The sequence below is a fragment of the Tursiops truncatus genome, chromosome 19 (genome assembly GCF_011762595.2).
Source record: "Tursiops truncatus isolate mTurTru1 chromosome 19, mTurTru1.mat.Y, whole genome shotgun sequence".
NCBI lineage: Eukaryota > Metazoa > Chordata > Mammalia > Artiodactyla > Delphinidae > Tursiops > Tursiops truncatus.
Genome location: NC_047052.1, coordinates 17084905 through 17106985, shown reverse-complemented (window position 1 = coordinate 17106985; position 22081 = coordinate 17084905). Strand labels below are relative to the sequence as shown.

At 36.9% G+C, this 22081-nt stretch overlaps 1 protein-coding gene and 1 pseudogene across 11 annotated transcripts in view; both read left to right on the top strand.

Moving 5' to 3' along the window:
* The window catches only part of NFAT5 (nuclear factor of activated T cells 5), a 132500-nt gene extending 110897 nt beyond the window's left edge, over positions 1-21603 (top strand). For 8 of the 11 annotated variants that reach the window (XM_019935597.3, XM_073796858.1, XM_019935595.3 and 5 more), the window contains 5 exons: positions 619-702; positions 8895-9043; positions 9853-12361; positions 13017-13260; positions 13709-21603. In XM_019935597.3, coding sequence (XP_019791156.1) covers positions 619-702; positions 8895-9043; positions 9853-12361; positions 13017-13252 — 2978 coding nt within the window. In that variant the 3' untranslated portion in view covers positions 13253-13260; positions 13709-21603. The remainder of the gene's footprint in view (positions 1-618; positions 703-8894; positions 9044-9852; positions 12362-13016; positions 13261-13708) is intronic. The other 3 variants (XM_019935598.3, XM_019935596.3, XM_033844077.2) reach the window with 2 other exon arrangements.
* On the top strand, positions 1797-7878 carry LOC101319058 (proline-rich protein 13 pseudogene; annotated as a pseudogene).
* Positions 21604-22081: the final 478 nt, after the last annotated feature.

Sequence of the window (22081 nt, the reverse complement as noted above, 5' to 3'; positions counted from 1 at the left end):
ATTCAGAACTGTTCTCTACTCTCATGCTCATTAAATTTAAAGTTTTCATAGTAGATGTACTTGATATGTATAGATACAGTAGTGTAGTAATTCTCCTTTAATAATAGCAAAGATTATGTTTTCTAAGGCTTGCTAAAAAGAATAATCATAATGTTATAGATTTTGTATATTCATCACACTTTTTAAAAAAATTTAGCTCAATTGACTCTGAATCAGTATTATTTTAAATAAATCATTTATGTAGGTAAATGGTGAATTTTTTTTTCATGCTAGTGTTACAGTATATTTGGTAAGTTTAAAAATCTCATATCAGTCTTCTACTCATCTCATATAAATATGTGTACTGTTACAAGAAAGATTTTTTGAAGTTGCGGTTGTTTTTATTTTGTTTTAATAAGTAAGCATATGCTTCTGCCCACTGGGAGACAGGTGCATTTTAGAGCGTAGACTGGTGATTATAAAAACTCATCTGAACCTAGAATTTCTGCTAAACAAATAATTTAATAGTGCTTTGTGAGAAGATATTCCAGTTAAAGTTTCCAGTTAAAATTTTAAGGTACACGTTTTGTTAGGATAAGTTTAAATAAATACATTAATCCTTTTTGTTTGTCTTAATAGCAGCAGCTGCTGCTTTGAATGTAAACGTGAAGAAGGAAATATCTAGTCCGGCAAGACCTTGCTCTTTCGAAGAGGCCATGAAAGGTACCAAGTTAATTCTGCTCAAAAATTGTAAATTAGTGATGCTATATATTTTCTCTAGCAAACCTTACTATTTTATTTTCTCTTGTGTACTCGGAACACTTTGCAGGTTATCTTCCATATTGTAAAATAAATACTTGTTTGACTTTACTGAATGCAGAGACTTGCTTCCCAACTTGATATTTCCCTTCATTTACCATATAAACAACTTTTTTTTTTAACATGTGTTGGAATAGAGAAGTTTTTGTTTTGTATTCCCTAATGTTAAAAATCTTAAAAGTATATATAGAATACAATAATGTATATAAAACAGCTTTATAAAGCTTCTTGCTGCCAATAAGAGTAGTTGACATTGAGACTAAAGAGACCAAAATAGAAACTGCTGGCATTTGAAAAAGTTGCTTTAGGTTCTTTAGGTACCATTCTTTCTTCTGACACCATTATTTCCAAATAGAAAATGAAGATATCTTCAGGATGTTATAATGTGTTTCTCAATTATGATGCTTTTGTGCCATTACATATGAAGATGTCAATTGCATAGTGGCCATTGATTTATTCCTGTAATTCTAGCTTTTACTTATATTTTTCTGCCATGAAATTCATGAGTTAAATTAAATTTTAAAATTTTGTATACTTATATTTTTAAGGGGCATAATATGCTTAATACATTTTATCAAATACAGTGGATTTTTTTTCCTATTGTCATAGTAAAATTCAGCATTCATATATATATTCAGTTTAGTATAGCTTGCCATTATAATTTCTATCAGCAGTTCCAAAATAGATTAATTAGGAATTATGCACAAGTAAGTGCATAATGATCTGATTTAACTACAGGAAAATTTACAAGTCTCTGCTAGGGATAACCATGGCTAATGTTTCTCGAACATATATTAAATGCTAGGCAGCATTCCACACTCTTTACCACCATTATCTCATTTAATCTGCCAAGTCTATGAGATAGGAAATTTATGATTGTCATTTCACAGGTGAGGAAATCAAGGTTCCATAGAGGAATTTAAAAAGACAGGTCGAGGGGGCTTCCCTGGTGGCACAGTGGTTGAGAGTCCGCCTGCCGATGCAGGGGACCCGGGTTCGTGCCCTGGTCCGGGAGGATCCCGCATGCCACGGAGCGGCTGGGCCCGTGGGCCGTGGCCGCTGAGCCTGCGTCCGGAGCCTGTGCTCCGCAACGGGGGAGGCTGCAACAGTGAGAGGCCCGCTTACCGCACAAAAATAAATAAATAAAATAATAAAAAGACAGGTCGAGCTTTAGTGTATAAGGTAACATCTAAGCAATAATAATTCAAACGATGTTTATTAGATGAATAATACCATAATTAATCAATCATTAAAGAAAGTCAGGGACATTTATGGTCTGTCCTTTGCCAACTTCGATGTGTTCCTGCTTTTCTGCAAAAACTCCTTCATGCTTCTTTCATAGAGTATCAGGCTGGTGGGACACTAATGTAATCCAGTGTGAAATTTCTCATAGTGAAGGTTAAAAGGTTTTAAATGCTATGTTTAATTTTTGGTAATAAAATGATTTAGTCATTTGATCAAAATCTTACAAGCCTAAAAAATGGGTAAGAAACACACATACACATATTATTATTTTTCACAATTCAGACCTTCTTATTTTGACAATTTTATCAACTGAAATCATGTAAAATAATTTTATGAAGATATAAAATTAAATACTAAACTATCTTATCAGTTAAAATTTTTCATTTGTCATTTTTAAATACAGTATCATTAATTGGAGATTCCTGATCAGTTAAACCAACAATAGCTTTCAACTAGGAATTTCCCTTGACAAATAGCTTATTTTTGTGATTCCTTGAAATCAGAGCTTTGGTATAATGCCCAGGTGCCCTCTGAGAGATTTAATTAGGTATGCTTTAATGATGAAGACTGAGCAACATAAATGACTTTTAAATTTGTGTTATGGCATAACCCTTCATATAACATTCTTTAAAATAGCCATCAATTACAGTAAGATTTAGAACTTGATACATAAATAGGACATTATGGCCAGACATTGAAAGCTTTCACTCTGCAACAAGTTTCTCATTCCTCGGAGAGGGTTTGCAGGGGGAGGTGGAGAGTAAGGGGGATAACTGCACAACTGCTCAGTGAGATATTAAGGCTAGTGGTAAAGCATCATGGTTCATTTTTCAGTTTTACCCAACTGTGTATATATTAACACAAAAGTAATACAAATTACATAAGATAAAGTGTACAGTGTAAACTATTGTTAACAGCTTCCAGAAAGTTTTCTATATCTATATACGTACAGGAAGATGTAAGTGAACATTCTAGACAGATCATTCAGAAACTCTGTGATGCAGGTTTAGGACCCAGGGATAGAGTATTGATGTGCAGTCTCTCAGTTTTAGCTTTGTAAAGAGTGGTTAATTGGATGAATGTGAAAAAATAGTTGCCAGCATATGTTTTTCTCTAACTGGTTGCAATTATGTGAAAAGTTTTAGGAGCTTGTAGGAATCATAGAGATAATGTAGTTCAATCTCATTTTACAGGTAAATAAACCAAAATTTAGAGAAGTTAAGTGATTTGCTCAAGGTCACACAGCTAATAACTGACAGAGGTTGCAACTTAGATTTCCCCCAAAACTCTGTATTCTTTTTACTCTATTATTTCCATCCCTTATAAATCTTAATTTGTATTTTAACCAAATGTATTTATATATGACCTAAGTGCTGCTTGATGACAACAAACTTAGCAAAGATTTTTCTAAGTTTCCAAAATTGTTATTATTTGGCATGGATGGAAGGAGAACACTCTTTAAAAATTATTTGGCATAAACTATCAATAACAGTATTCTTCATAAATTCAAATTGATATGGGGATGGTTAAATATGTCTGTCTAATTTACTTTCTGAGGAATTCCCTGGTGGTCCAGTGGTTTGGACTTCACGCTTTCACTGCCGTGGGGCTCGGTTTGATTCGCTGGTCAGGGAACTAAGATCTCGGAGGCCATGCGGCATGGCCAAAATAAAAATTAATAATTTACTTTGTGGATTTTCTGAATTGGCTTAAAACTTCTCCCCCAACTTCTAGGTAGTACAGACTTTACTTGTTTGTATGTTTTTCCTCCTTCACTAAAATGTAACCTCCAGGTAGTAGGGCTTTATCCATCTTATTCATCACTGGATCCTCATAACCTAGAACAGTGCCTGGAACTTTGTAAGGGCTCATTAAATACATAGTGAAAATGTAGGAAGAAAAGACATTAAAAGCCATTTAGTATTATTTGCAAGTCCGTTAAGATACAGTTGTGGGTTCTGAGAAAAGATAGTGTAGACTTAGCCCAGGCGGTGGTGTAAAGGTGATGGGACATCTGGTTCCTCAGTTTCCTTCTTTCTCCATTCCTGGATTGGAGGAAACACCTGAACATGTGGAATCCCAATGCTGGGCATCCAGGGCCAAATCCATACCCCCTAACATCGGGTACCCTGGAGGTTGCAATCCTGCCCATCCACCACCTGCCAACCCTACCTTTCCTCCAGGCCCCTTTCCCACTCCCCCAGGATCACCCCAGGGGAATCCAGCTTTTGCCCCTTAGTGGACCTGTCATCCTGTGCCACAACCACGTAACCAGGATGCCAACCCACAGGTCCTTACCCCCCTGCATACCCACCACCTGCCCTTGGCATGCATCCTGTGAATCCTTTGGCTCCTGGCATGGTAGGACCAGGAATGGTGATCCACAAGAAGATGCAGAAGGAAATGAAAAAAGCTCACAAAAAGAAGCACAAACACCACAAGCATGGCAAGCATTTCTCCTCCTCCTCCTCCTCCTCCTCCTCTTCCTCCTCTTCCAGCAGTGACTCTGACTGAATACAGGGCCTGGACCCTTCCCTCAAATCCCTCCAGTTGTGCTCTCCCGTCAAGCTTCAGATGCCATCTTGTACTGGGGGAAATTAGCCCTTGAGTCTCTCCCCTCCCCACCCCTGCAATCTGAGCCTCACTCTGCTTTTCAACCCTAACTGGCTAGGGAAAATGGGAAAAGAATTGCCATGGGCTAGTGAAGGCCGTATTCGCACTGCTTGGATAGAATTTTTTTTTTTTTTTTTTTTGCGGTACGTGGGCCTCTCACTGCCATGGCCTCTCCTGTTGCGGAGCAACAGGCTCCGGACGCGCAGGCTCAGCGGCCACGGCTCATGGGCCCAGCGGCTCCGCGGCATGTGGGATCTTCCCGGACCGGGGCACAAACCCGTATCCACTGCATCGGCAGGCGGACTCTCAACCACTGCGCCACCAGGGAAGCCCGGATAGAACTTTTAGCTTATGAGTTTTACAAGAGTTTTACTTTTTGAAGATGGTGAAATTTGAGCAAAATGCTGAAGACAAGTCTAAGATCTGTAAAATGTGATTTTTTACTTCTTTTTGTAATACTTTTGATTGGGGAGATGCTGTGGAAATTTAATTATGCAAAACAAAAAAACAACCTGTACCTTTCTTGTAATTGTGGCATGCTTGGGTGATTTAGTGGCAAATAAACATTTCCCAGCAGGCCTTTTATTGATTGCACTTACTGCAAGCCTGCTGGGAAGTGGAGCCCATTTTTGGCTGATGAGCTCTGACTGCCATTTTGGAAACTAATCTCTACTCCTTAGCTCAGTATGCTCCCTCAGGTCCTCCTCTCATCTCCAATTCTCAGTCCAAATAAAGCTGTTTTTCCTGAGGGGGTGGTGGGGGAGATAGTATAGACTCACTTTTCCCTGTTCCTCCTTTCTAAATCTACTTAATACCTTGGAAATATTCAGCAGTATAAAATGACTTTGAAATATAGAAAAAAGGAATAGGACTGGCTAAAGACCTTAGAACTTACAGAGCAACACCAAGTGAGTTAACTGGTTTTCTTTTTATCTCCAATTTATCTGAGTCGGGCAGCAGTTGTGACTCAGAACTGGCAACAGGCATAGACAAAATAATAAATCTGTAAATAAGCATGAAAAGCCTGTTCTCTTTGGCCAAAAGATCAGGAAAGGGAAAGCCCAGTAGAGACTTAGTGAGATGACTCGTACCAAGTGACAGCAGCTGACCCATTAGCAGTGTTTGGGGGCCAACCCATCCCCTACCCAAACCTGCAATAGCAACAGCAGAATTTGGAAGGGTTAGCCCACCCCATTCCCCACATCTGCCAACTAGTAATGGACCTGATCTGCCAACAGTGGAACCAGGAGGCCCAAAACACAGGGCTCGTATGTGCCAGCAGCAGCAGGTCAGTATGTCTGCAGGAGTGGCAAGGGCAGAACCCAGGGGGCCAACCCATCCTCCACCCCACAGCAGGCAGCAGCACACAGGCTCCCTCCACCTGCACTGGTGGTACCAGTAGGCCCTGTGTGTCTTTATCCTTCCCCCAACAGTGGAGAGAGAACTAGACCTGGCAACACCTGGCCCTCCACCAGGGCCATAGTAAGATCCAGACCAAGTGTCTCTCAACCCTCTATCCAATGGCAGAAGGCAATCCAGGGGCAGAAGGTAAACTAGACCAGGGTCTCCCAAACCTCCGCCCAGTGGCAGAGAGCTATGCAGCCCAGACCCCACAGTTCTTGACCTTGTACCCAGTGGCAAAAGACAGCACATGTAGTTGCTTCCCTTCCCCAGCAGCACCAACAGTGATATAATGGGAACCCCATTAGTACCAGGAGACCAGAGAACATACCAGGAGAAAGGTTTTCCCTCCTCCAGGTCCAGCACCCCTCACCCCCACCTAATGACACCAGGCAGCCCAGGGAAGCACCTTCCACTCCTTCAGGCAGCACCAGCAGGATTCCAGCTGGAGCTCACGCAAAGCTAACACAACAAGCAGACCAGAATAGGGCTCAGAAAACTAAATTATCATTGGCCGTACAAAGACTTTATGCATATGGCCATAGAAAGACTTGTATCTTTGAGTGAGCATTAGACAAAAAGTCCTTTCCTTGTTTGTCTACGCTAGTAGACATACCTATTTGTGAATAGTCTCCTTAGGAGAAGTAAAAGACTCTTGCTCAACTTATTCCACCTATTCTCACTTTCCAGAAGAAGAAAAATCACACTAATAAGAATTATTCTCTGGGAATTCCCTGGCTGTCCAGTGGTTAGGACTTGGGCTTCCATTGCCGTGGGCCAGGGTTTGATCTCTGGTCAGGGAACTAAGATCCCACAAGCCGTGCAGTGAGGTCGAGAGAGAGAGAGAGAGAGAGAGAGAGAGAGAGAGAGAGAGAGAGAATGATTCCCTAAATAAATTTGGGGCAAATATGCATATAGATCTGTTAAGCAGTAACTGTGTAGGTGATGCATTTGTTTGTCAATGGATATTTATATGCAGTGTCTAATTGAAATGTAATATAAACTTGTTTTTAGATACTGAAATTTTTTAGGCCAGAAATACTGTTAATGAAAATATGTAACACTATAAGATTAACCAAATAGCCCACAACAAACTAAATTGACTACGATAAAGGAAAAGTAAAATTAATTCATTCATTTCTTCATTCAACAAATATTTATTAATTACCTACTATGCATCAGTCAACAAAAGCAAGAATAGCAGTTGATATTACAGGATCAACGTAAGACAACACTAATGGTCTTTCAGATTGTCTTGTGGGGTGGGCCTGAATTACTTCTAAATGCCTGCCCTGTGCGTGATCTGAAGCTTTGTCTCAGACAGAATTGGATTGTGAGTTGAATCATATTGGTATTGATAGTATCTAGGTGAAAATAGGTCCAGAGAACTCATGAGTAAATAATTAATTTCTTAGAGTAATAAAGCATAGAATATTGAAAGTTAAATGGGCACTTTGCCCTCCCCCAGTATAATCAATTTCCATAGGAATTGTTTCTAGCCAGCTGGCTGTGAGACAAGCTGAATAAAGACTAGAAGGTTTCAAATATTTTTAAATCAAAATATTTACGAAGATAACGATCCTGCTCATATACCATATTCCATTTTAAAACCCTCTTTGTAGCCAGGATTTCTTCTCAATATCAAATTAAGAAATCTATGTATAAAGATATCAAATCACTATGTTGTATACCTAAGGCTAATATAATATTGTATGTTAATTATAATTCATAAAAAAGTTTAACAGCTGAGCCTTCTGGGGAATCTATATTTCTTTACACAGGGTCTCAAAGTAGTGGTAAACCTTTAGATCAGAATTTGGCTATGTGTTCAATTTAGAAGACTGCCATTAGTGATTATCAGTACGCTCCACTAAGTGCCAATGGCAGGCTTAAATAGACGAAAAAGAAGAAAGAGAATCAAGAGGGAAAAATAGTTATAATGAAGTGGTAGAACTTACCTATCTGCTATGTATTGCCTTTCCTTGGTTGTTAATCTATAACTACTTCTGAAAATAGAAGTAGATGGAAGTAGAAAAATACTTGTTGGTTTTGCTTTGGAAATTTAATTGGTAAACCTAAAATAGGACTTAAAATTTTTTCTTTTCAGAAGTTTAAGTACTATCTAAAAGAGAAATGTGTTCATGTGTCAACTTGGCAAATTCAAGTCTTCTAAGACATTAATTTAGAAAAGTGAAATCTGTTTGGTTAATTGGTGGCATCTTTTAATGAGAAGCTTGAGTTTTGTTGAGGAAAGAAATGTTCAGACAGTCCTATGGCCTTTAAAAAGTTTGGCTTTATACTGCCAGGCAGCCAGATACTAAGAGGAGAACATAACAGTTGTAATTGAGTAGCTTGAACCTCCTAGAGATTTCCAAGCTGTATCCTATAATATATTATGGTCATGTTAAGCAGTGTATTCATTCAGGCACCTTGGAAGGGTGCTGGGGAGTATCACTTGATAACTGAAATGCTCAATTGTTGATATTTAACTCATAGTCTCAGGCTCTTACCAGGAGTCCTCAGGGCACTGATACTTAAAAAGAGGGAAGGCAAAGAATTCCCTGGTGGTCCAGTGGTTAGGACTCTGCACTCTCACTGCCAAGGGACCTGGGTTCAATCCCTGGTCAGGGAAATAAGATCCCACATGCCGCGCAGCACGACCAAGAAAAAAAAAAAAGAGGGCACATTTTGATACACCAGTTTTGTATCTCATGCTGCCATCATAGCATCAAAAAATAGACGTTTAAATCATGACTAATGTCAACACACAGTAGAATGAAATAGTTGATGATTTCAGTGATTTTAAACTTTTCTTTCTTTTTTTGATATGTGTGCAGCAATGAAAACTGCTGGATGTAACTTAGATAAGGTAAATATTCTTCCTAATGCTCTGATCACTCCACTCATATCAAGCAGTGTGATTAAGAGTGAAGATGTTACTCCAATGGAAGTAACAGCAGAGAAAAGATCTTCCCCTATTTTTAAGGTGAGCTGCATTGACTAGTGCCCCACATGTTAACCTCAAATATAAAAATTGCTATATTTTGAGTAGTTTGACTTCTTTTCCCCATATTTATGCTTTTTACTTCTCCTATTTCTTTTATATCTGTTTCTCTTCGGATTCACTTAATGAATTTTGCTTTGCAGAGTAAATGATTTTATATTCAAATAAAATAGCCTGCGGAGCAACTTCCAATATACATTTTTTTTAACATCTTTATTGGAGTATAATTGCTTTACAATGGTGTGTTAGTTTCTGCTGTATCACAGAGTGAATCAGCTATACGCCAATATACATTTTTGACAAGGGAGGGATTAATACATTACCTAGACCTTTGTGATGTGTGGTATTAATGAAAGTACTGGTTTTAGCATTTTCAAAACTAGAGACATTTTATTTCCTTTTCTCCACCAGTCTTTTCCTAAAGCTCCTTTTCCATTTTACCTTTGTTCCCCCCTCTCAATAATGTTACCAGTGATCCACAAATGGACATATTTTTAAATTGGCTATTAATTCATCAACCATAGAATTATTGTGTTCTTACTCTCCAGCAGCTGATTATTCTTCTACTTATTTGACTATCTTTGCTTATAATACTTATTTAAAAATCCCGATGACAGTAAGACATAATGTTATCACTGAGAATCACAGTCTTACACCTGTTTTCCAAATAATAATATAGAGGGTAAAATTGGCCCTGCATATGTTTTTATAATAATAATAATTTTTGAAGTATCATATGAGTTCATTTAATATTTATATGTACATGTTATTTGGCAATTTTTATTTTTTAGACTACAAAGACAGTTGGATCCACTCAACAAACATTAGAAAATATCTCTAACATAGCAGGAAATGGGTCTTTTTCATCATCATCATCATCTTCCCACTTACCTTCTGAAAACGAAAAGCAACAGCAGATTCAGCCCAAGGCATACAACCCAGAGACCCTGACAACTATCCAAACACAGGACATTTCACAGCCTGGTACCTTTCCAGCAGTTTCTGCTTCTAGTCAGCTGCCCAACAGTGATGCACTACTGCAGCAGGCTACACAGTTTCAGACAAGAGAAACTCAGTCTAGAGAGGTATTACAGTCAGATGGTACAGTGGTTAATTTGTCACACCTGACTGAGGCATCACAGCAACAGCAGCAGTCACCACTACAAGAACAAGCACAGACTTTACAGCAGCAGATTTCATCAAATATTTTCCCATCACCAAATAGTGTGAGTCAGCAGCTACAGAATACAATTCAACAGCTGCAGGCAGGAAGTTTTACAGGCAGTACTACTAGTGGCAGCAATGGAAATGTTGACTTGGTCCAACAAGTTTTAGAGGCACAACAACAGTTATCTTCAGTTTTATTTTCTGCTCCAGATGGTAATGAGAATGTTCAAGAACAGCTTAGTGCAGACATTTTTCAACAAGTCAGTCAAATTCAAAATAGCGTAAGCCCTGGAATGTTTTCCTCAACAGAGCCAGCAGTCCATACCAGACCAGATAATTTAATAGCTGGAAGAGCTGAAAGTGTTCACCCACAGAATGAAAACACATTATCTAATCAACAACAGCAACAACAGCAACAGCAAGTGATGGAATCATCAGCTGCAATGGTGATAGAGATGCAACAGAGTATCTGCCAGGCAGCTGCCCAGATTCAGTCAGAGCTATTTCCTTCAACTGCTTCAGCAAATGGAAACCTTCAGCAGTCTCCAGTTTACCAGCAGACTTCTCATATGATGAGTGCGTTATCAGCCAATGAGGACATGCAAATGCAATGTGAATTGTTTTCTTCTCCTCCTGCAGTTTCTGGAAATGAAACTGCTACAACCACCACACAGCAGGTTGCAACTCCTGGCACTACCATGTTTCAGACATCAAGTTCAGCAGATGGAGAAGAAACTGGAACACAAGCAAAACAGATTCAGAACAGTGTCTTTCAGACCATGGTCCAAATGCAACATAGTGGAGAGAGTCAACCTCAAGTTAGCCTTTTTTCATCTACGAAAAGTATGATAAGTGTTCAAAATAATGGTACTCAGCAGCAAGGTAATGGTTTATTCCAGCAAGGTAATGAGATGATGTCACTCCAATCAGGGAATTTTTTGCAGCAGTCTTCTCAATCACAGGCTCAACTCTTTCATCCTCAGAATCCTATTGCTGATGCTCAGAACCTTTCCCAGGAAACTCAAGGTTCTATTTTTCATAGTCCAAGTCCTATTGTCCACAGTCAGACTTCTACAACCTCCTCTGAACCAATGCAGCCTCCAATGTTTCACTCTCAAAATACCATGGCTGTGCTACAGGGCTCTTCTGTTCCTCAAGACCAGCAGTCAGCCAACATATTTCTTTCCCAGAGTCCAATGAATAATCTTCAAACTAACACAGTAGCCCAAGAAGAACAGATTTCATTTTTTGCAGCTCAGAATTCAATTTCTCCACTTCAGTCAACATCAAACACTGAGCAGCAAGCTGCATTCCAACAGCAGGCTCCAATATCACACATCCAGACCCCTATGCTTTCCCAAGAACAGGCACAACCCTCCCAGCAAGGTCTGTTTCAGCCTCAGGTTTCCCTGGGCTCCCTTCCTCCTAATCCAATGCCTCAAAACCAACAAGGAACAATCTTCCAGTCACAGCACTCAATGGTTGCCATCCAGAGTAACTCTGCATCCCAGGAGCAGCAGCAGCAGCAACAGCAGCAGCAGCAGCAGCAGCAGCAGCAGCAGCAACAGCAGAGCATCTTATTCAGCAATCAGAATACCATGGCTCCAATGGCATCTCAAAAGCAGCCACCACCAAACATGATATTCAACCCAAGTCACAATCCAATGGCTAATCAAGAGCAGCAGAACCAGTCAATTTTTCATCAACAAAATAATATGGCCCCAATGAATCAAGAACAGCAGCCCATGCAATTTCAGAACCAGCCCACAGTTTCCTCACTTCAGAACCCAGGTCCTGCCCAGTCCGAATCATCACAGACCTCCTTGTTCCATAGCTCTCCTCAGATTCAGTTGGTCCAAGGGTCACCCAGTTCTCAAGAGCAGCAAGTAACACTCTTCCTTTCTCCAGCATCCATGTCTGCATTGCAGAACAGTATAAACCAACAAGACATGCAACAGTCTCCCCTTTATTCCCCTCAGAACAACATGCCTGGAATCCAGGGAGCCACATCTTCACCTCAACCACAGGCTACTTTATTTCACAACACTACAGGAGGCACAATGAACCAACTACAAAATTCTCCTGGCTCTTCTCAGCAGACTTCAGGAATGTTCTTATTTGGCATTCAAAATAGTAAGAAACTCTTTCTAATTTCTCATTTCTTAAATGTTATTGGTCGAAATGGTCACATTATTATTACTAGAAGAAAGCACAACATAGCGGTTTTAAGAGCACAGATTGTAGTTAGACACAATTGAGTTCAAATCCCAGCTATACCACTTACAGACTGAGACCTTAGGATATTTGACCTGCATGAGCCTCAGTTTCCATATCTAAAGTGGTGGTAATATTACATACTTGAAAAGGATATTGGGAGGATTAAATGTGGTAACATATATAAATGTATGTGTTTGCCATTTTAAGATATAAACTTGAAAGGAAAATGAAGTAAGAATGACAGAAAATTTTTCAGCCAATTAAAGTAAGTAGTTTCCAAGGAGGTAGAAAACCATGTTTCTTTAAATGTTTATATAGCAAGGAAATTATATAGGACTTATGGTGATAACTAAGCATTGTTGTATTTTTATACTGCTTAGAGGAAACCTAGGATGAATTCTACTACTGTTCAATGAAAACCTTTTTGGAGGCTGTCAGGTGCCTCACTTTTAACTCTATAATGAGCAAACACAGTAATGAATTTATCCCAGCCACTAATAAATAACCTTCTTATGAATCTTAACAGAAAATAACTAATCAGGTAGCTTCTCTATTTTAAATATCTCTGCAGACTGTAGTCAGCTTTTAACTTCTGGACCAGCTACATTGCCAGATCAGTTGATGGCCATAAGTCAGCCAGGCCAACCGCAAAACGAGGGCCAACCACCTGTGACAACACTTCTTTCTCAGCAAATGCCAGAGAATTCTCCATTGGCATCCTCTATAAACACCAATCAGAACATTGAAAAGATTGATTTGCTTGTTTCATTGCAAAACCAAGGGAACAACTTAACTGGCTCCTTTTAACTGGATATGTGAGTATTGCATTTTGGCTTTTTTCTTATTGAAAAGCATCAATAAATTTTATTATTCTTAGCAGATTTGAGTTAAGTAATAACACTGTTAGGACTCTGATCTTTTAAAATATGGCTTTCTCACAAGATGGTACTTTTTTACCCTAAATAAATTACTCTGAATGATAGCTTAGGTCATATTGTTAATACTGGGCATTCCTTCTGGCTCTAAGCTTCTTTTCCTTGGAATGACAGAACATCCGATGAATGTACTATATATCAGATATAATTATGACTCATATCTCCGTTCCTCAAGAAATAAGTATTGAATCTGAAAAGTCTGACAGTATAAATATGATAAAGTATCATTTGTAGTACTGTAATATACTTTGGGATCATTCAGGGCTACGGGAACTTTGTAAAGGCTTTCCCTCCCTATTGAGTTATATTAAACTTCTTCTTTTTTTAGAAATTCCATGAAGAAAATCCTGATTTCAAGATACCCTGAGATCTTGTGATTCCATGAGGATTATTGAACTGTTACTTTAAAAAGAAAACAAAATATGAAAAACTGTGATTGAATAAATGGATGGATTTTACTCTGACTGCAAAAGAGCACACCTGTGCTGCCTATTGCAGTGATTAACCACCATTGTTAACACCTTTTTATTTTATATTCCTAATAACAGTGATGACTGAGAATCTATTTGAGTTTCCAGCTGACAGAATTAATTGTTGCTATTTTCCTAGGCATTATTTCTTTAAAAGTACAGATTAAATTGATAAGCTGGATCACTCAGTTATTATTGCTATTAGAAAATAATTCATGTTTCATGTTTACTTTTGTTCTTCATTCAGATTTTCTTTCCTGCATTTAGTCAAGTAGTGGCTTTTGAAAAAGGAAAGTTCAAATCATAACTTAGGCTGTGATTTTTCAATATAAAAAGCACAGCTATTGGCCAAAGTGAAGCAGTCTTCATTCAGTTTTTATAGAGAAACTGAAGGGGTAACATTCTGACAGGTAAGCTGTATTAAGAGCTCTACACAGATAAGAGGACTCTATTTATCACAGACAACACACAAACTGGGAACAGCTGGAATGCTATTGATTTTATTTTTCAGAGAGTTGTTAATTCTCTGTGTTTCTGTTAAGGGTTTTAGCCATAACTGTGCATAGAAAAATATAAACATCTTGCTCTATTTAAAAATGAAGGGGATAATATATGGTAAATTATGTTCTGATATCCTCCTACAATAGTTAAAACTGACAGAGCAATTCAAGTCTGTTTTCTTCTTATCCCAGTCTTGAACTGGTATTCCATTTTTATGTTCAGCGATACTGTTCTTCCCCTCTTCTTCACTTTATTTTAGACAATTAGTAATATATTACTAGCTTTGTGATCCTGTAGTAACTTAAATGAAAAGACCACTTTGATCTGGGGTAACCCAGCAACTCCTGCAGCACAGGCCGGGGGGTATCCTTTCAGGAATGAGGGGAGCTGACTCCTGAGAAACAAGAAACAATGCATTTTTTTTCCATGAACGGTGCTGTTCTGACGTCTTCAAATTTTTCCCTCTAATAGGAAACAGTGTAAATGTTAATCTGAAAAAAAAAAAGACAAACTAAAATTTCTTGAAACATCACTTCTCCCTGAGCTGCAGTGAGTGTAATTCACTTGTCACCTCAGTGCTTTACAGTTTGAAGTGGTCACTTATCTGATGGTTCCCACAAGCCTTAGGCTTTACAGGGTCATATCATTGACTTAATATGAAGAATTAATTTGTGTTACATCTATACAGAGCAAAATAACACACTCCAGAACTTGCAGTTGTAGCATTAGTTATACAGATTTGGGTGTTCGCACCACCCATGGGATGCCTGCTTCTCTCTACAACCTGTTGTCTGGACACATGCTTATGTCTTACTCTCCTTTTGGCATGTAGAAAGCTGTTAATACAGTTTAAGGCCAAATTGTGTGTGGCTTCTATATGTAGATAAGATGTTTTGGCATTCTTGTCAGTTTCATTTATTTTTTAAGTGTACAAAAAATAGCCTGTTAATTGTTTGTTGAAGGCTACAATTCTGTTTTTTATTTTTTCTATCCGATACATTTAGCTGAACTTTGTGGAATTGTGGTGTTGGTTTTGTTTATACAGTCAGATTTTTCCCCCTTTTTGTGATGGTCTTCCTTGGTTCTTTGTGCTCTTCTTTAATTTGTTTTTTCTCTTTGTTCTCATTTATTCTTCCCTCCACCCCCAACCCTTTCTTTCTCTCTCTGATTGAGAGTCATTGAATTATGTTTTCAGTAGTACAGGCTTCTTGCCGATATGAAGGGAACTTTTCAGAAAGAGACCTACTCTGGGTCATTTAATTTTGAATACAGTTTTCAATCGTTCAAGTTTTGGATGGTTTATATCTAATGTGTGTTTCATTTTTTTGGAAAGCTATATTTTGTATTTAGGAAATGGTATACTATTTTGCTATTTGTACTGAGTGAGTACATTGGCATAAATATAGAAATTTATATATATACATATATATAAACTATTCTTTTTTTGCCACACATTTTTGTGGTAAATTTGTGAGTTTGTCTGATGTTCTACCACAACGTGGCGTCTGATAAAAGTGAGGGGGGGTTTGTTATGTCTTTATTGAGTATTTAAGTATCTTTTGAAACAAATGACCTTTTCATCTGTGGCCATTCCATCAGGCGGTTCCTTGATGTGATTAGTGGGCTAAACGCAGCTCACTGTGTTCGCTGGATCTTTCACTCAGCAGAACGTTAGAGTAAGGAAACCCATCCAGGCAGTTGTATAAGTTGAGTTTCACAAGAATGAGCCATTCAGTCTTTGCTCACTATATATTTAATATTTTATTATTGTTGTTATTGTTATTATTAATTGGCTTTCTGTATTCTATGCCTTTTATTTATAAAGACACTAAAAAAAACCCCATGTTTGTAATTTTAATAACATTTTCCCCATCTTGTAATATCCAGAGCTACTTTATAAATTCTCTAAACCAAAAGCATTTTCCTCAATATATCTCTCTCTCCCCACCCCATCAGGAAAATTTACCCAGTATAGTTCAGGGTATGAGAAGGACCACACAATCCAGTGCTCCAGTTTTAAAATGTAAAACTCTTAACTGCAGAGGGTTGACTCATGTCAGTAAGCTTATCCAGTGGTATAAAAATAAGAAGTAGAAATAAAATGCTGTAAGTTTATTTCTGAGTTTTCTGAATTTTTTCCCAAGAGATTACACAGGAGACTCAGGAAGTCTATTTGTTCATCAAGTTCCAGTTAGAATGTTAACACTGCTGTATGGATAAAGTGGTGGCAAGAAGACTGGCTTGGGTGCTGACTTCTGTTATTTAGCAAGAAGTTTATCATTGTAAAATGCTGATTGCCAATGCCAAGTCACCAGGGACCAATTTTCTGTTTTATAATATCTAAGTTTAGAACAGAACATACACCTGAACTGTAGTGGTTTGATTGGATGGAGGCAGAAAACCCAATTTTTATTTTCATAAGTTTTGTGGTTATTTGTACAAGGGCTGTGCTAAGATACCATATTCTTATTCAATAATGATGATTTTTTTTTTTTACATTGTTAAATGTTCCTTACCCCTAAAAGGTCAATGTTAAGTATAGCATTCAGAACATACTATTTGGTTACAAAAAGTACTCGTCTTCTTATTGAAGAGTTAGCTTAGTAGTCAGTGGTTGATACTTGTGCTAATAATGCAGTTTCAAGATTACTGTTACAAGTTATATCTACATATAGGAGAGACTCCATGAGCCAACAGAGGCCTTGGAAACAACAACTTATTAAATTTACTTATGGCAGAAGGACCTAAATAAACTATAAACCACATTTTATTCCTTTTTATTGTTACATTCAATCGTTCTTGCTTTTAGCAACTCACATTAATGCTTGGAGCTTACCTGTGTGTCTGCGTGAGTGTGTGCGCACGCGCACATGTGTGTGTGTGTGTGTGTGTGTGTGTTTTATTCCTTATTGTCATTCCATTATATATCCACACCAACATGGGAGAAAATAATTAGAAGTCATATTTTGCTTCTGAGCTTTATCATGTTACCTTATTCTAATTACAAATAGAGTATCATGTTGTTATCTAACCAATGCAAATCTGTTTTCGCCAGTCTCCCTAGAACAGGTTTTTAAAGGGCTTTGTTTATTATAGAGCAGTATTAATGAGGGACCTTCCTTCCTTTCTTTTTTTGTAATACTGTATACGCTGTAGTTGGGAATTTCATTATAGTGCATTTCTTGCCCATCAGAACCTCAGTTAATCTGCCTAGGAAAAATTGTGTCAAAGGGAATGAGAAAAGAAGTTATATTGAGTCCCTCCAGAACTAAGATAATAATTCCTTTTGACCATTTAAGCCATTATAGATGCTTATTTTGGAAAAGTGAAGTCTGTTTAGATGCATCAGCAATTATAGACCAGAAATTAAATGCTTTAATAACCAAAATCTCAAATTCAGCATGGTTTATAAACATTCACTAGGAGTAATTTGAGAATGTTTCATCTTTCTGGTGAGAATTTCTGTTCTAGTATCTGTTTTCCAGTTGTTTTTTTTCTAATTAATTGAAAATTATATGAGACCTATTAGCTTTACTCTGCTTCATGACCACAGGCTTCATCCCTAACCAAGACAGCCACATTATATCTGCATGCCTTTGGTTATATGGAGAGCCTTAATGAGAGAGAGAGAGAGACTGTATATAGTTCATCAGCTTTAGAATCTCATAACATGTATTAAAAATGGTTTTCTTCTCTGCTTATTTGTGTCACTAGAGCTAAATCATGAAGATAATGTTCATACTGTAGTAAATATCAGAATAATACCTAGAATATCATTTGTGAATTGTCCCAGTACTCTAATTGCTTCTTTAATCCCCATTTGTTTTCGTGTCATTCTAGGCTCATTTATTAATAAAATTCTATTTTTACTCCATTTTCTCTTTCAGGAAATTTTTTTAATTAATATTTTAGATCTAGATTAAATGCTTATGGAAAAGTGCCTTTTTACCATGTTAGTGCCCCTTTCTTATAATTTCATTTTTCACTGTTGCCAAAAACACATAGCAAATGACTTTAATAGTCTCAACTTCCATTTTTTCTATTTAGTCATTTTTTTCTCCATTTCTTGATCACCATAGAAACAACTTCATAACTTTCTAACACCCTTTGGCATAAGAGGAACAGAAAAGATACATAGCTAGAATTGTTTCTTTGAAGGAGGCTAAGTAAAAGATCACAAAATTATACTATTTAGCATTTATAGAAATTAGCTAAATTTGTCTTCATCTTGACCAACTAATAATAGGTCTTATCTGAATGCTATTGAAAATTTTACTATATGTGAGACTATGTACACAAATATGGATAGTTAAATTTCAGAAAGGAAGTGTTTGAAGCACCTTCTCTGATCTTTATTATAAGATGGGTGAAAATAAACCACTAACACATAGTTTAGGTAAAGCTTAGTAATGTCAATTTTTCTAACCATACGGAGTCAAATAATTCATTATAGTGTACTTCTCGTCCATCAGAACTTTAGAAATCTGCCTATGAAAAATAGTGTCAAAGGAAATGAAGTTGTATCTGAGTCCCTCCAGAACTAAAATAATTCCTTGCAGCCAAATACAGTTGGATTGAGTATCCCTCTGTTTTTTGTTAATTTTGCCTATGTTCCAGCTCCTTACCATAGTGGTGGTGCCTGAAGAAAGAGCCATCAGCAACAAACAGGTCAGGAGAGTAGTAGCTTAGGGATAGAGCTGCTTTCCCCATGTGAGTATTTCTGTGACTGTTAGTGGCACTAAAGACTGCAAACCTTTATGCAATATTCTCAATACCCTAATGATATTATGCACTTTAATCATTCCAAAGAAGTCAAGAATGCTGTATAGTTATGATTCCTTCTTGATGAGTATATCTTAACTGTTTAGAATATTTATGTCCCTTTTTATTTTGGATAGCCAACTTGGTATGGAAATATTTTCTAAAAAGTATAGTAGGACTTAAGACTTTGAAATGTAACTGACTATAAGGGGAAATTATTACACTTCAGAAAATCATTTTAGAAACATTAAAATGTTCGGCTCTCTAATGATATGTTTGAGAGTTAATTGAAACCAGCCCTCTTCCTATATTTTTTGTTTCATATTAATAGCATTATAGTATATAGTTTTCTATATATATAGTATGTATAAACCAATGGTTCTCAAAGTGTGGTCCTCAGCCCACCAGCCAACATCCGTATCACCTGGGAACTAGTTAAAAATGCAAAATCTTGGGCCTTATCCCAGACATAGTGAATCAGAAACTCTGGAGTGGGACTCAGCAATCTGTTTTTTAACAAGCCTTTCAGGTGATTCTGATACATGCTAAAGTTTGAGAACCACTGGTGTAAACTGTATACAGTAAGATCTAGAAAGGGCTTTTTTTTCCCACTCACACAGACACAGTTATACATTGTTTTTAATGTAAATTCAATTTAACCTGGTTATCTATAATCATTTATTGGCAATGATAATTTATTCTCAGTACTGCCTATAGAAATACAGTATATTTTATGTACATATAAAATTAGTCTAGTTATTGATAATTCAGTTAGTTTGGCATTTTCATACCACTTACTAAAAAGTTTACATTAAATGACTGATTTAAATATATAGGTGCAATGTTCTGTGTTTATTTTAACTATTATGACAGTTAAGTAGCTAATACAATTGACGGGTGCTAAAGTCTCCTGTTTATCCATAAAATGGATACATTGTGGGCAGTGATAATAAAAGCTTTCTTTTCATTGCCTCTTACTTTACCAGCAGACCACAATTTTGGCCCATCTAGACCAACTCTCAGAACAAAATTATTTGTCATTCCTTATATTTACATTTGTATCTGAGCTATTAAACAACATAGCTAGCCAGGTCAACAAAACATCTTATTTAATTTCTTTTTTTAATAGATAAATCTTCTTTTAAAATAGCTTGCTTTGTATGAGAATTGATGCACTAGAAATATAACTATCCTTGGAACTTATGCTTCAGACAAGATGTTAAACAAGACACTGTATTATTTAATTTGAGCATTTCTCCCTTCCCAGTTATATGCATCCTGTTAAATGTAAACTAACCATAAGATAAGTAGATTTATTCATTCATTTTAATCTCCCTGTATAATTCAGTACCTCCATAATTGTTGGTGTTTACAAATCACCAATTAATAAACTCATGTAAGAAAAGTAAACATTTCAAAATGAAAATAATTGTACACTCACTTTATGAAAATCACCACTGCTATCTTTGCTTAAAACTAGCAGTGGAAATACAAGTGGCTTACTCTGCAAACTTTGGTGCTGGAAATACATAGGCAAGCTGTTGGGAGATGCTCTAGCTACATTCCTCCTTTCTTGTTCCCCTTCCCCTCTTCCCCGCTTTATTGCATACTGTATTTGTATATCCAAAGCATTATACCATACCACAATTCTGTTCAACTCCAACTTGTAATATTTCCTTTAAAGGCTCTGTGTTTAACCGTATCACCCTGTTTTGTTTTGTTTTTTTTCCAGAAGTAACTTGCCTGATTTGAAATAGTTTGTATTATTATTATTATTTTAGCTAACGAACCTCAGGACAGCGCGCGCACACACACACACCCACACCCACACCCACACACACACACACACACACACACACACACACACACATCTCAGATGTTTGAGAGTGGCTTTGGAATCAGACTGTGTCCAATAAAGAACTGTCCTGCATGGAAGTGTTTATGACTTTCATAGCGACAAACTGATTCCAATGATATTGAGCTAATTTCCTTTGATCTAATGAACGTATCTGCTCACCTTGTTCCCTTACATTGAATTGATAAGCTCCAAGTATTTATTACTTTTTTTGACAGTTTTTACTGTTTCATTCATTTCTTTTACTTAGTCTTTTAATGAATATACTACAGTTATGTTATTAACCTGTTCTCAAGTGGTTTAGCTACCATTCTGCCATTTAATTTTTTTATTTAATTTTATTTGCTTGAGCACACTGATCAACCACTGAACTGCCTTCTTCCATTGTCCTGCAATGATGTAAGTAAGGGTTACATTTTTGTGTATATGGCTTTCATAGTTGGGATTTCAGAGCACTGACACCAGATATTTTCAGTTTATTCTCTGAGGGAATTTCATTTGCATCTATGATTTTAGCTATCTGTGATAACTTGTTAAATATTAAAAAGATATTTTGCTTCTATTGGAACATTTGTATACTTGCAACTATATTTCTGTAAACAGCTGCAGTCAAAAATAAAACATTGAAAGTTTTCATTTTGTAGTAGTTAACTGTCTTTTTTCCTCAGATTTTATGAATGAAGTCATATCCGTGAATGTCAGTTTTGAGCGACATGAGTATGTGATTGAACTTAAAAAATCAGTAGGAAAAGGTATGAAATATAGAAATATTTTTGAATAGTTACATTGTACCAGGAAGTGTACCAAGTGACTTAGTGTAATAGAATTTTTGTTTGTTTTACTTAGTTTAAATGTTTCATGTTTAGTAAAACACTATATACATGTGGTGACAAATCTTGTATTATGGAGGTACTTTTGATGAAAACCACGTCTCTCCAGGCCTCAGTCCCACATCCAGAGGCAATCTCTTTTTATTTTTCTGTAAGTTATTTCCATATATATATATATCAGAATGTGGTACATATATCACTAGTGGTACCCAAAATGATTTCAGGTGATACATGGGTAAACATTATCTTTAAACATATATATATATATATAAGGTTTGGATGTA